The sequence below is a fragment of the Indicator indicator genome, chromosome 30 (assembly GCF_027791375.1).
Source record: "Indicator indicator isolate 239-I01 chromosome 30, UM_Iind_1.1, whole genome shotgun sequence".
Taxonomy (NCBI): domain Eukaryota; kingdom Metazoa; phylum Chordata; class Aves; order Piciformes; family Indicatoridae; genus Indicator; species Indicator indicator.
The window spans coordinates 6470325-6486154 of record NC_072039.1 but is presented as its reverse complement, the minus strand read 5'-3'; the positions used below and the strand labels follow the sequence as shown (position 1 = coordinate 6486154).

Sequence of the window (15830 nt, the reverse complement as noted above, 5' to 3'; positions counted from 1 at the left end):
AGAACATCAACAGGTTGTTTCTCCTGGACTTCCAAAATTACAGTCTGCACCTCCACTGAACTCCATGGACTTGTCTTAGACTTGTCAACAAAGAAATGTTTATGCAAAAAGAGGAGTTAAGAGCCAAGAAAGCTCTTTGGCAGATAGGAAGACTACTGGGGAGAGTGCCTGATGTATGAGAGCCCCAAGAGGGGGGAGCAACCAGCCCTGCTTCTTCCTTTAAAGCAAATCTACAAGGAAATAGGAGCCTGCTCAGTATGGAGTTTACCCAAAGAATGAAGTTAAAAACTGAAAAAGAAAACAGCTCCTACCTTCTAAATGAAGTGCAGCAGCTGGTTGCCTATTAGTAAGCACAAACTCAGTGCCAAGATGGCACCGCCAGCCCCATAAAGAGGATTCTAGATGCTCTCTATTCATGGTGGGAAGAGTTCCTGGATAGATTGACCCTCCCATATAATTGCTCCATATTACCCATAGGAACAAAGTTAAATGAACTAAGGGCAGGCCTTACTGTAAGTCATTATCAGTAACCACAAGTGTCAGAACGATTCCAGTAACCTGCTAATGGACTGCATCGGCATTTCCTCAGTCTTACATGCGGCATGCACAACCGGCATTCGGGGGGACTGCTGGGTTTGTTATTTCCTCTGGTTTAAAACACACAGTTTGGATTATACCCTTCCACCAAAGGGAAAACCCCTCAAAGTCTCAGGCCAGGCAGCCTTTGATGTCCAATACTGGTCTGATGAAAAACGAGCTCTCTCAAGACAACGTGTCATTACTGATCAGTTGGGCACCCAGACAAGGCAGATGCACAGCTCACGAGAAACACAAACTGTTTATAATCTGTAACAAAAGATTGTGCCACTTTTCTAGCTCAGTGGGGTTTGACTGCAGCTAGACAGAGCTAAAAAAAGAAATTGTTCTACTTCTCATGCAATCCCAAGTAACCAAGAAAAGAGAAGCCAAGGGGGAAATGTCTTGCAGGAGAGCCCCATCATATCAACAACTGTAATTAATATTTGTTTAATTTCCAGAGATGCTAACATAGAAATGAAGTGAGAGTTATTCCTCAGATGACAACCCAATTTTAATTTAGTATGAAACTCTTCAAATACACATCAATAGAAATTTATTCTGCTTCCTAACAGCATTTTCACCTGCTGTGGTTTTGAGGGTTGGGTTGGTAGATGTAGAAAGCTATCTGGCTTCCAGCCAGGACTTGGCTGAAGTACTTCATGTCACAACTATCTACCTGCCTGTTCATTAAGGTTCAGAAAACGATTCTTCAAACTGCACAGTTAACTACACAACACAATGATCATCTGTGGTTCAAAATTTAAAGTGCACACTACCTTTAAACTACCTACAATCCAAATTCAGGATGCAATTCATTAACAGGGGAAGATCTCAACATTTTTCTTCTGACCCGATTTCACTGCCTTCTTAGGCTTCCTCTTTCTAACCTGAGACAGAACAAGACTCATTCCTTCCAGAAGTGCGACTATACTCCATATAAACAAATCTCTCAAGTGAGAGGAAAGCACTCTGCATCCCTCACTTGACAACAAAACTACAGTCCCTGAAAGGTTCTAAGCAAAATGGCATTCTTTAGTAGAAATTTGGATCTAGTTCTGCTTCCTGACATGGGTTTGATAGGAAGCATGTATCCTCAGCAGATGGGAGTTGATGCTTTTCATCAAACCCACAGAGCCACAGAACATCTCTGCTTGGAAGAGACCTTCAACACCATCCAGTCCAACCTTCAGCCCAGCACTGCAAAGTCACCACTAAGTGTCCCTAAGTATCACACACCATTTAAACACCTCCAGGGACAGCGACTCCCCTACTGTACTGGGAAGACCACTCCAATGTTTGATAACTCTTTCAGCCTAAATCTCCCCTGATGCAGCTTGCATTCATTTCTTGTAGCCCTGTTGCCTGCCACCAAGGAGAAGAGGCTGGCTCCCTCCTCACCCCAACCTTTCAGGTAGCTGTAGGGAGCCATAAGGGCTCCCCTCAGCCTCCTCTTTTCCTGACTGAAAACCTTGGTAAAGCAGCACTCAGAAGAGATATCTGTGTGACCACTCAGCAGCCAAGAATGAGGAGAACCTCATTCTGATGCATTAGTGCAGAGCTTTCCATTAAATAAACTCAAGAATGACATTTATTCAGTAATGTGAGAACTTTCCAGAGGTACACTCTGTATTGGAGAAAAACAGAGATAATCACTATCCATCAAACTAAATTCAACAACTCTGGAGGTTTCCACTGGAGGTTTGAATAGCAAATAACAAGCAAGCACTCAAAGAATAGTGAAGTACACAGACACAGTGACAGAAAAAAAAATGACATGCCACATTAGAACATTAAATGATTCTCAGATTCCACAAAAGAAATTCTGTAAAACTCCACAATTGTTGATTCTGTTGGTTCTTTTCAGAACCAACCCATGTAAGAAAGATTTCAGCACCAGTCAAAGTCCTAATTTCAATACAGACCTTGGAGGGGCAGGGCGGGGAAGCTGCCCTAGTTAAGAAACAGTGTTGAAAGCTAAAAACAAATAAAACATGCATCACTGACTTGTTTATTTCTGAAATGAACAAGAAACTTCAGAAGCAGACAGAGCTCTGAAGTTTGAAATACGGTTTTATGTCTCCTACTCTCCCCAAACGAAGGGCACAGTGGAGTTTCTAAGGTAAAGCCCAGAGCCAAGCTCTAGCCTCAAGCACCCTTTGTCCATGACATATCAGCTAATCTTTCAGAGTGTTGTGAAGATTTGTCCTTCAGTTTCTGCAGACACTGACAAAGACCTCAGATAGCTTCTGCAGGCTCCTTCTCAAGAGCCCAGGGAAGTTCATGCACAAACCTTTCCATGTTATACCAACAAGAAGCAAACAAAGAGTTTGAGGTTCTTAATGCCAATGCCTGTGTGGCTGCAGCCTTTGTCACCTGGATAATTTGATTTTATACTGGAAGGTACAAAGGAAGCCCCCAAGCTGCATTTTGTGCATGTGTTGGGTGGGTTTGTTGGTTTTTGTTTGGTGTGTCCCTCCCTGCCCCATCTTTCTTCAAACATCATTCACTTTAGACATATTGAGGCATTACAATACCACAACAGTCATCATTGATTACAATACTTTTTAATGCAATCCAACTGGAAGGAAACATTGCAATAAACTTTGTGAGATGAACATTATCTTTGGTTTAGTGTTTTGGAGTAGGTTTGGGGGTTTAAGTCCTAAATACAGCACAGGAAGATGAAAAGCAATAGCTGACTTTATTCTAATGAAGCTGAAGCTATTTTCAGAGGGAAAACCTCTTTTAAATCTTGAAGTGCTTGGCTGATTTTTGCATTCTTTTATTAAGTTATTTATAAATAGTAACAATACCCATGAGAGCATCCTCCTTCATTGCCTGCAAGCTTTGAACCTCCCCAAATTCTCATTAAACTACTTCAATAACTCGCTCATACACTCATACAATTACAGTCAGAAAATAAGAAGTGAAGTTTCTTTTATTCCAGAAGGCATGAACTGTCTCCTTCACTGAGCAGTATTTACTATGAAAATAAGGAAAGAAGTAAGCTGTGCTCAGTCTGGTGTTGCAGCTAAGTATATTATATTTCCAAGTCCCAGATTCAGTCTGGGACTGTTACAGGGAAGCCAATCCAGCTACTTATCAAGTGACCTTTGTGTCGTTCTGCCACCAATCTTCAAGAGACAGAGGTTCTGCCAGCAGGCTTGGAGATAAAACCATTCAATGCCATGCAGAGATAAGGCTAAAAGAAGGAATCACTGATGTATAACTGTGATCAAGAAAGCTCTGCAGCAACAGGAGATAGAACAGAAACAGAAAATAGAATCCTATTTTGAAACGGATTACAGTACAAGCTGTTGTGCAGCTTTAAGTAAGCTTTTGCAATACCAAAAATCCTTCTTTGTTCAAATCCCTTGCTTGGAAACTATTTTGTTTGTGCTGCTGCTCAGAGCATGCAGGCCTGTCCAAAATGCCCATGTCATGGATATTCAATGGCAAGTCAGTCAGGAAGGCAGTTACAGCAGACAACACAGCACAGGCACTTGTAATGCAAGAGTTTGTCAAACTTCCTTACTCCAGAAATGAATAAAACAAGTCAAAAGCATTTGGGAGAGCAATGTCACACCATTGCTGGAGCTCCTGCAATTAATGGCCAGCAAAGAAACGTCTTTACCCAGATTCCTCAGCCTCTCCTTGCACTGTATCTCCCAGTTCAAGAGACAAAGCACCACAGCCTTCCATTAGTACTGCACAGCAGGTCTGCAAATGCCACCCCATCTAGTGCTTCTTGGCAAACAGTCCAACCCAAGGCCATGGACAGCACACATTGGCCTCTCATAGCTCATCTGGTTTGGGTTTTCCTAACTGCTATAAAGCAAATTATTCACTGTCAAGTGCTGCTTCAGTTAAAATCTGTATCCAAATTGAGAACAGAGCAAGAACTCCACCTTCTGCTTTGGCATGAAAAAAAAAAAAGTTTAATTTAGAGGCAAGTTGTGCAATTAAAAAACAACAAACAAACAACCAACCAAAACAGTCCTTACTGGACTTAACTAAAGCAGAGCTCAGCAGTTCTGAGGCTGCAGAGCACGCAGCCAGCAGGCACCCAGGGAAAAGGCTCATCACACTCCTCCCTCCCTGCTGCTTCCCCAAACACCTTGGGAAGGAAGAAGAAACTGGTGAATTAGCTGTTTTTAATTAGCTGGTTTTCCTTCAGTCTCCTTCTTTCCAAGAGAAGATGAAGGAGATGCTGTGCTGAACCCATGTGTCAGCCAGAGCAGTTACTGCCCAGGCATCTGTGTGTCCTCCTCCTGCAATTGGAGGTGAGGGAGGGGGTGGAAGGGGAGACTACAGCAGTTCTCTGGTTTTAATCCAGTCCTGAAGGTCTCCTGCAATCCACAGGAACCGCAGCAGCACCAGAACAGTGGATGGAAATCAGGGTATGCAGACAGAGAGTAGGGATAACCAAAGGTAAGGAAATGAAATTCCAGTAGAAAACTGTAGGCAGGTTTTCCCAAAAGATCAACACACCTGTGACCAAACCCCTGCAAGGTGTCTCTGCACCTCATTAAGCTGACTACTCTGTGCAAATCAGTACTGAAGTGACAATTTGCAAGCAATATCAATACTTGGAGGAAAAACAACAGCCAAAGAATCACTCCCTCTGTTAAGATCTGAGCTGTATCATGACGTTTGAAAGCAGTTTCCTGGTGATTGTTCTCTACGGAACGTGGCCGTTCCTGCCCAAACGACAAGAGGCAATTTGAAATAGTTCTGCTGAATAATGAAATGCAATAGTAATACAAATATTTAGTGCTCCAGAGCACTTCACAGATATGAAGCACCACATGGGGATTACTTCATCCTAATCATCTCCCCAGATCAGGTATGTATTACTAATGGCACCATTACACAAGTGCTGCAGATTCCAGTTATTTCTTTTGCTCACTTCCCTTTTTCCTCTTTTCCACAGGCAGACCACATCCCTCTGATTTGTTTGCTCTCTCATTTTCTCCTTCAAATTTTTTCACCCACCTGCTCTAGCACCCCTGTCCTCTCTGTTCCAGGTGCTAAACATTTTAAAACACACTGGGGTGCTTTGTGGCCTTAGCCAGTCTGAACACTGAGCAGGTTCATCTCCTCTGCCTGCATCACTTAAAACTGATACTCCATCTAAGCTCAACATTTTTCTGCTGGGTAGACTCACAGCCTACACAGCAACGTTTACCAGAACATGCAGTCATTATAGAAACACAGAATGGGTTGGATTGGAAGGGACCTTAAAGATCATCTAGTTCCAACAGCCCTGCCATGGGCATGGAAACCTTGTACTACACAAGGCTGATCAAGGCTTTGAACACTTCCATAGCTGCAGCCTTCACTTCTCTGGGAAAACCTATTCCACTGTTTTCCACCCTTAGGATGAGGGATTTCTTCCTAATGTCTAATCTAAACCAAGCTCCTTCCAGTTTGAAGCTATTACCCATTTTCTATCACACAAGCCTTGGTAAAAATCCCTCTCCAGCTCATCTGCAGCCCCTTTCAAATACTGGAAGGCTACTAAAAGTCACCTGGATACAAAACCACAGCTAATGACACCTGCACCAGCACAGGCACCTGCTTCACCACCAGCCACTTCTTTTAGAAAAGGCAAATGCCTGATTTTTGAGCACTGGAGCTAAGTAACAGTCATACAGCAGCCTTACAGTGACAGAACAAATGCCCTACAGCACACGCTGGTGATCACCAATGATCTACTTTTCATCTAGTTTTACAAGGAATTAATCATAGGTAATAAAACCTGCAATTCCTATCTAAACCTTGGAAGCCCTCATCAATTTTCACACAACTCATCAGTATCCCCTGATACCTCAGTCACATGCAGTGACAGAAGGGATAATTTTCACTCACACAAACACTGTTGCAAACTGAATCAAACACATTAGTCCTTTCTCTGCCAACTTAGAATATAACTCATCAATAACTGCAGAACTTCCCAGCTGACAGGACTCTTTCCTCTGAGGCAGCACTTTTAAAGCAGATTTTAAAATGCTAAGCTAGATCTATTCATCAAAATTGCTTCCTTTAGATGGAAACCAGGATTAGACAAAAAGGATGACTCGTTAATTTCCCTGAACAGAAGCATACAAACAGCAAAGCTGAAACATCTTTAGTGGATGGCATGGATCAGAGAAAACAAGTGGGCAAAAATCAACTACAAACATGATCCCTCTGGATTTGCTATTTCCTTAAGCATCCCCCATGCAAAAGATCTGAGGTCATCATGCAGCCTCATTTTAATTAACAGGTGTTAAATTTTTTATTAAGAAATTTAGCCATTATTATTTTTCTCTCCAGTGGTAGGTAAAACTATCCCAAAATTGCCTCCCACCTCTGATCAGTAACATTTCTAGATAAATCTCCCTTCTCAACAAAGCTAAAACCAGCTGGTTTATAAATTAATTGATCCAGCAGCAAAATTTTCAGTTGAAGAGAGAAGAATCACAGATTGACAAATCACATCAGGTTGGAAATGACCCTCAAAGGTCATCTTGTCCACCCCCCCTGCAGTCTCCAACGAGCCCTGGCTGCCCAGAGCCTTGAATGTCTCCAGGAATGGGGCCTCAACCACATCCCTGGGGAATCTGTTCCAGTATTTTACCACCCTCATACTAAAGAATTTCCTCCTGATGTCTAACCTAAATCTGCCCTGCTCCAGTTTCAAACCATTGCCCCTCATCCCATGGCTACAAGCCCTTCTAAACAACCCATCCTCAGCCTTCCTATAGGAAACAGACCCTGAAATGCAGCAATTAGCCTTCTCTAACCCTCCTGCAGCAGAATGCAGCAGAGTGCCCTGCACTCTCCCAGCTCAAGGTCTGTCCCAGCAGCACTATAATCCCAGTGTGGAAGTGCACAACATCCCTGTGCCAGCAGCACTGACACAGCAGCCAGCCCCACCCAGGGAAAGCAAACCCAAATGGATGCATGATCCCCACAGCTTCATGGACAGCAGTGTACTGCAAGGGCTTGCACAGTGCTTCAGCTGTTGGAATTGCCTTGCTACTTCATAGATGGTAGATCCTGTAATTCATTAAAATCTTGTACTCATAGATTTTATTTATTTCCCCTCCTTTTTTATGTTTACCTACAAAAGTAAACTGCAGACAGATTCACCTTCCTTCTTCCTCCAGAAGAGATGATGTTCAAAACGTGACAGAAAAATAAGGCTGATTTAGGCAAAAAGCAGAGGTTCAGCTTCTCTCCAAAGTCCCTCTTGGAGAAAAGCTTTCTGGCTCTCCTCCTCTTCCTCCCAAGTGAGATCCTACCACAAACAATACTGCCTCAGGCTGCCAGCACACTTTTAAAGAGCAGTCATGGAAAAGGCTGCCAAGAGTAAACTCAAGTTTCTGTTCATCCTGCCTCACATGGCAGCACATAAAGAAAAAGGCTCACAGACAAGTCTGGTACTCTGCAGTGGAGAAGAGCTCACACACCCTCCATTACCAGAGGATGGAATAAATAGATAATAGGTTATAGGACTTAATATTATTAAATAAAGCAGGGTCAAGACCATGTGAACACTCCAACATTTGATCCAAATACACTGCTCCTGTGGCATTATTTGCTACTCTGCAGCATCCACTAACACACTCGCAAAGGTTTAGGTTCCACATCTCCCTTTTTCAAGCTCTTTTCATATGTTTCACACCACCATTCAAAATAAATCTGAATTTTCACTGTTGTGGTTTTGTGACAATGCATCAATCAGTCCTATCACTCAGCCTAGCACCACCATCTCCTGCACTGCAAGGATGAAGGCTTGTTACTTTCTCCTAGGAGCATGTTTTGGTGTAACCTGCCAGCTCCTGGAGATTTCTGGGGACTTTTTGTGAGCTTTTACAGCTTTTTTGGCATTAATGGCTCATTAACTGCTATCTCTGTTGAAACTCACTAATAATTTCCTCTGCCAGTACCTATTTCTGAGCTTACTGCTACTCAATTAAAAAGTTTGAACATCTTGCAAGCTCTGATTCCTCGCCAAGGTTGTCTTCTGCTTCTATGCCAGATTTCTTCATACACCTTAGAGTTATCTCCACCCTGCAGTAGTATTCCATAATTAGTTCTGGCCCTGCTTCCTAAAGATCCCCAAATCACACTTATTTCTGGTTGCCTTTTCCTTATTGTCATGGGTTTTTTTTTTCATTTGTTTTAGTTTGTGGGGTTGTTGGTTTTTTTTTCTTTTTAGTCTTGACATTCCCAAATAACCACCTAGAAGATGGTTTAACTATTTCTGAATGTATCTCAATTAATTCCATTTTTCATGTGTTTTGATCCTAAAAGCATGCTAGAGTTTGGTATGTTTAACACTAAACAGATCACAGAATAGCTTAGGTTGGAAGGGACCTTAGAAAACATCTGCTCTAACCAGTCTAAACCTACTGCTTTCCAATCTAAACTTCAGCTTTTAATGGGGGCTTAAGCCTATAGAAAAGAAGACTTCCAGTACCTTAAGGGATCCTACAGGAAGGCTGCAGAGGGACTTTTCATAAGGGTGTCTAGCAACAGGACAAGGGGGGAATGGCTTGAAGCTGATGGAGAGTAGCATTAGACTGGATCTTAGGAAGAAGTTCTTCAGTACAAGGGTGGTGAGACTCTGGAACAGGCTGCCCAAGGAGGCTGTGGATGCCTCCTCCCAGGCTGGATATGGCCTTGAGCAGCCAAGTCTAGTTGAGAGGTGTCCCTGCCCATGGTGGGGAGGCTGAGGTCCCTTCCAAATTGAGCCATTCTACAATTCTATGATGTCTCAATGAATGCTAAGCTCAAATTCTGCAGGCACCTGACAGATCATGTTCCCAAAGTGTTTTAAGTTTTCCTCTCTTCACTGTTCCAATCTTTTCAAAACAATGCACTTGGAGGAATATCAGCTTCTTAGAAACAGATTTTACAACTCCAGCAGTTTTTTATTTGTAGCTTTAACAAAATGCCAAATGTCTGTAAGTATTTACTGTGAGTATTAACCTTCCCAATCAAAAAAAAAAAAAAATAAAGCAAACCAAAACACTTCAACCCCAACACCTTGAACAATCAGGTTTGCTCAGATTAACTGACATTGAATCTTCAAAGTACAATCTTTCAGGTAATATCCACCTCCAAAATACTAAGATTCAAGTTGTTTATTTCCTCATCATACACATTTAACAAAAATCAACCTGACAATAGTCTAATTTAAGCTTTAGATCAATTCATTTCTAAGTTTTAAAGGTATTAAAGAAAATTGAGGATGAAGTGGTGGTGAGCCACAATGAAAAAAATCTGGGTTTGTTTCTCTGTAAAAGCTTTTTTGTGCAGTTCTGGCCAGAAGTTGAAGTTATCTTTAAGAAAGCACATTTGAGAAAGCCACAGATAATTGTTTATTTATTAATTTGTTTTCAGTGAAAGCCTGCCCTCTCGTGTAAGAGAGGCACCTAGCATGACTACAGCCTGGAACACAGACACTGCAGATCACTGCTACCTCCTTACTACCTAGAAACCATGAACCTTCCAGCCTCTTCCTCCAGAGTGTGCTGCTTTCTCTGAATGGGAACACACAAAGCAGCTACCCATATTTTAATGTCCTTCCAGCAACAAGAATCAAAAGGAAATGCTATTTTCTTCCTTCTATGAACAAGCTCTTCCCCACGAGGGTAGTGAGGCACTGGAACAGGTTGCCCAGAGACATTGTGGAGGCTCCACCCCTGGAAATGTTCAAAGCCAAATTGGATGGGGCCTTGAGCAACCTGGTCCAGTACGCAGCATCCCTGCCCATGACAGTGGGGATGAAATTAGATGATCTTTAAAGCCCCTTCCAACTCAAATCATTCTGTGAGACTATGAATTTGTTGGTTATCTAGACAAAAAAATATTTGCCAATTAGCTGTAATCAAAAGTGCACAGGTAATTTTGGAATTAGCCTCTTCCCCTTCCTTTTGTACACATGCAGCAGAGACAAAAGGGAAAAAAAAAGGTTCCTCTCAGTCTGACTAAAACTAAAAGTAGAAACACCTGAATCACTCAGACTTTGTTTCATTTTCTAACCCTCACCCCAGTTAGTATCCTACAAAGCCTCTACTTTCGTCAGATGAGAGGACAACATGCATGAACTCTGAGTCACAAGTGACTTGTGACACCTCAGTGAAGACAACACACAAACGTCACTTAGTGCTGACAAGATCCTGAAGCCAGAATCACTGACACCTACCATGACCACTACCTACTGCATACACTGCACAGTCAGCATGAGCCACAAATGTCATCCCAGTTACAGAAGCAGCAGCACCATCAGAGAACACACAGTGCAAGGCATCCAGTGTGGACACTCTCTACAGGACAAAGCTCTGACCCATACTTGAAATTAAGACAGATTTGTCCCCCAGAGCAGTCAGACATCTCCAAGAGAAGCAAGAAACAAGTGACACCTACTTTCGAAGGTGTTCGTGCTCCTTCAGGAAAAGTTCTGTTCTTCTGTTATTCACTCCAGACCCACTTTTATATGATCTAAAATGTAAAAAGATAAAGAGTTGAAAAATACTTTTCCAGCAGGTTTTCATGAGATGAAATAAACTGATTTACATAGCTATCATGCTTTGGTACTCTGAAGTGACCAAACAGAAAAATTCCAGACATTCTTAATGTGACTTGGCACTGCTTCAAAAGTGTCACTTTAAACCCAGGAATTCCTTCTCAGTTGAAAAAAAAAAAAAACCAACAAACCCAAAATAGAATCTTATCATGACTTCAATAATAATAATAAAGTCGTCATTTAACTGAATTATTTTTCACCCAAACCAAATCTTACCACAACTTTTATCAAAGTCATTAAGTAACTTTATTTGCTCTGTTTGCAGCCCAGAGGGATAAGCAGTGCCAAGGATTCTGCTAGAGGAGAGCTGCCTTCTCCTCCCTCTAAGGACAGTGCCACTGCTGTAACACACATCACCACTTACTCGATGTCTTTCCGTACTGATCCCAACAGATTCTCTCTTTCTCGTATTGCCATGAAGTTGGCTTTGGTTTTGTGGAATTCATGTGTATAATCCTGCAATGAAACAGCCACTCCAAAATGAGAAACAGGAGATCGGTTTAACAAACAATACACTCAAGTTAAGATCTAATCATCTTTCAAAATGTTGGAGTGAGGTGGGGGTTGGTCTCTTCTCACTAGTATCAGGTGACAGAACAAGAGGGAATGGCCTGAAATTGGACCAGGGGAGGTTTAGACTGGATAGTAGGAAAAAATTATTTCCTGAAAGAGTGGTCAGGCATTGGAACAGGATGCCCAGAGAGGTGGTGGAGTCTCTGTCCCTGGAGATGTTCAAAAAATGAGTAGACATGGGGACATAGTTTTATGGCCATGGAGGTCTTAGGTTGATGGTTGGACTTGAGGATTTTCCAATTGTTTTGATTGGAAAATACTCCTATGATTCTTTAAGACTCTATGGTTCTGGTGAGACATTCAGACATGCTGTGATATCAGTCCTGCTAATTATTATTCCAAACAAAGCAAGAAGGAGGAGAGTTTGTTACCTGCAGTATGTCTCTGTGACGCTGTAACGTGTGCATCAGAGCAGCATTCAGGGAGGGGACTCCTGCACTGTTTGTATACTCTGCCATTTTGTCATTTATTCCTGTAAGCTAGAGAAAGAAAAAGAAAAAAAAAAACCAACCCAAACCCATGAAATGGCTCATTCTTGGGAGAAAGCTGCAGTGCATAAGTTGTAGAAGCTAGCTCTAACAACAGACACATGCCTTCTGAAACAATCCACACTGATGCTCCCTACCACCCATCACAGAAACCAGCATTGCAGTTATTTCCTAGGTGCTGAAGGGAGACCACAATAACTTGAATTACCTTTCCCAGAAGCTGTTCAATCTCCACAGCCATGGTCTCAAACATTCTGTCCTGACTTGATCCATTTAAGAGAGGAGTTGTGTCAGAGCTAAGGAAAAAAGAGGCAGAACAGTTACTGAGAAGTCTATCATCTTTTCATGATTGCAAGAAATAAGAAAACACTACTGTCAAGCACTGGCAAGCTCCACTACCCAGGTTTCCTTGAGAGATGAATTAAGCTCAGAAAAACTACCATTTTCTTATCATAACTTTTATCTAAACTTAACAAATGTCACCTGGGGAAAATGCATCTCCTTGGAAGAAATGCCTGACACCACACAGTAGCCTGCTAGCAGCTCAGCTCTGAAGCCAGTGCCATTCTCCCCCTAATTTTAAACTCAATTTATTTATTTACTGAAAGGAGCACTGCACTATTAGCATGTTACACCAGCTACATAATTACACCTTAACAGTCCAGTGTTAAGACAACCCACTAATTTATTAAGCAAACAGTGCTCCACAGAGAAATACAAGCCACACAACTTCAGAGTTTCACACCATCCACATTCCTTGCACTCTTTAAGATAAACTAAAACCACAATGAGAAGCCACATCTGAATAACAGAACAGTAGCATGACATTTACTGTGCCAACCAGCAGAAGCACGACCACTAAAATCTTTCAGAGGTTAGTCTTTGCTTTGGTAAGCTACCAGAATTGGAGTAAAAGTAGATTTGCATAGGACACCAGAAATACTAAATCAACAAGATCACCTGGCAAGTAGCAGCACAGAGCTAAAAATCAAAACTAGGACTCTGCTTCACAAGTAATAGCATCACTCTTAAGGCTTTCTCAGGTTTCCAGAACCAAAGTTTTGTGGAAAGGTTCAAAATTCGTTCAATAATCACATCAAATACGTAAAAACATCAGCACATGCATCAGTCACACTCACAAGTGATACACAGTGTTGGGACTCAATAAGCAAAGAATGGCAGTTCTCAAAGGTTGTGCACAGGGACAGAGAAGCTTGCTAATCAGTGCTGTGGAAGTGCAGGGAACACCCCAACTCTGGTCCATAATCTAGAAAGGCTTGAAAAGTTTTATCGTATTAATTCTTCAGTCAAATACGAATTTGCCTAAAGCAAACAGAAACTACTTATGAGTATCTATTCACATGTATGGTTTTTATCTTGTTCATGGGAACATATACATAACTTTCTCTGCTCCTGTTACTTCTCATCTTAGGAGAAAGCCAGAAAGAAAGAGCTACCCCTTCTGAAGACTTGGCTGGTCCCCTGCACAACCTTGAACCAGTCACGGCTGCTCAGTGCCTCCAGTTCCTAATATTTAAACAGGGATCACAAATACCACAACAGCCCACCTGGGAGGCGTAAGGCTGAACTCCCCTAATAATGAACTGCCTGGAAACCTGCTGCTAGTTTAATGCAAGAAAATGCTGAAAATAAGCCGATGTGGTGGGCATGAAAAAGCTCTACCCCCAGTTCACACACTAACCTTACAGCTCCAACCTGGAGTCTGATATATGCTCTCACGACCTTCCTGCTGCAGCCCACACACCTTCCTGACTCACCTGTCAGTATCGTTCAATCTTGCATCACGACCCACACCAGCTCACAGTGCCACAAGCTGCTGAAACGAGCTGCTTCAGAAGCTAACTATAAAAGCCACAGGTGGGACTAAGTACTTAGCAAATTATAAACGTAAAGAAACGGGCTAGTACCTATACCTGTCGCGCCTTCCGTCTCGGGTGCCGCTGTAGCTGGTGCAGAGTTTGCTGAAGGAGACCAGTTTCAGGTCCAGCTCGTTCTCCAGCTGCCGCGCCTGCTTCCTGAGATCTGCACATGGAGGCCCAGGGCGGGAGGGAAGTCACAAACCCACACAGAGACCCTTTGGGGGCTGCATTTTCACTACTCCTCGGAGCTTCAGAGAAGGGAACCCCACAGCGAAGGGGCGACCGACAACGGGGGCCCTCGCAGAAGGGGAGGCACCTCATGCTGAAAGCAGGGAGCACGGCTAAACTCCCACAGGCCCTATCCCACACGACCGCGAGGGTCCGGCGCGAGGTGCCGCCTCTCTTCACCGCGGGCCCCGGGGCCTCCCCGCCGCGGGGCTCTGCCTGGCACCGACGCCTCATGGCTGAGGGTCTGTGACAGCCTTCCGGGTGCGGGCGGTGCCGGCCTCCCAGAAGCGGACAGAAGGGACCTGGCGGCGGTTCCGCCCTGCCTGGACCGGTCTGTACCCCCGGAAATCCCCGAAGCGCGCAGCCGCCCCGTCCCCGCCGCCCTCAGGCCCCACTCGCCTTCCCAGTAGTTGCTGCTCCCTGCCGCCATCTTTGTTGTCCAACGTCAGCCGCGGCCCGGCGCTACCGCGCCGCCGAGAGGCGCAGGCCAGAGCGTCGTCCTGGAGGCGCGGCGCCCGCTGGGACGGACAGCACTTCGCGACAGCGCCCCCCAGCGAGCCGGAGGAGCCTGGCCCCCGCTCTCCCTCTGCACCGCGCTCACCGCCGCCCGCTTCCGCTCCCCGTCGCCCCTCCAGCATCCTCTACCCAGCCCCGAACCCTCACAGCCCCTTGGAGGAAGAACAACACAATCCAGGTGGACATCAAAATAGTTTTATACAGATTATTTGATCTCAGTATACAGATAAAAAAAAACACCTGGGGGCTCGGCTAAGGGCAGAGCCCGACCTCACCTCACGCCACCCCACTTCCAGGAAAAGGCGATTCAAGTCCCTTTTAAAAACGTACATTTGAAGGCACAGTGCACGGACCGACAGACGCCAGGGACGAGAAGCCGCGGGGAGCGGCTCCCGGTCCCGCGATTGGACGGACAGACAGAGGGTGAGGCTCCTGCCTTGGCCACGCTGGCAACAAACAGCCCCAGCGCTGACTGCGGCTGAGCAAGGAGCCGGACACCACACCTGGTCCTGCAGTGTAGAAAAGTTTCACACGTTTGCAAAATGTCTCACATCCACTCACCTTAAAAATATGCAGCTCCTCCAGGCTAACTGCAAAATGCACTCTCAGAGGGAAAGGTCAATTCCTAACACAGCTTTATTGCTAGTGGGACAAAGCAAGGCCAGCTCAGTCCGTTACTTGCTTCCACAGCAAACAAAGCCCAAACTGAGTCCTAAGAGCCATTTGCAAACTCCACTTCAGTATAAAACCCCAGCTGTGTCTCATTAAAGCTCTCAGAAGCAGGAAGAACCAGGAGATGAGGCAGAGTTCATGCTATTGCACGTTGGTGTGCTGCAGCCTACTGCACATGGAAAACCAAATCCCATTTCCTGCTTGCTCGATGAGCTGGGAGCAGGCACAGAGATGGTCATGGCTCCTGCGCAACAGAGGCAACAAAAGCAGCAATTCCACACCACAGCGATGCAGGACAGGAGCATGGGGAAT

At 44.1% G+C, this 15830-nt stretch overlaps 1 protein-coding gene across 3 annotated transcripts in view; it reads right to left on the bottom strand.

Moving 5' to 3' along the window:
* GOSR1 (golgi SNAP receptor complex member 1) overlaps positions 1-14760 on the bottom strand; it is a 33875-nt gene extending 19115 nt beyond the window's left edge. Inside the window, exons 1-7 of one of the 3 annotated variants that reach the window (XM_054394188.1) lie at positions 14726-14760; positions 14633-14649; positions 14157-14265; positions 12431-12518; positions 12106-12213; positions 11526-11617; positions 11002-11076 (exon numbers count right to left, since the gene is read on the bottom strand). In XM_054394188.1, coding sequence (XP_054250163.1) covers positions 11002-11076; positions 11526-11617; positions 12106-12213; positions 12431-12518; positions 14157-14265; positions 14633-14649; positions 14726-14760 — 524 coding nt within the window. Of the gene's footprint in view, positions 1-11001; positions 11077-11525; positions 11618-12105; positions 12214-12430; positions 12519-14150; positions 14266-14632; positions 14650-14725 lie in introns of all 3 variants that reach the window. The other 2 variants (XM_054394187.1, XM_054394189.1) reach the window with 2 other exon arrangements.
* Between the last annotated feature and the right edge of the window lie 1070 nt (positions 14761-15830).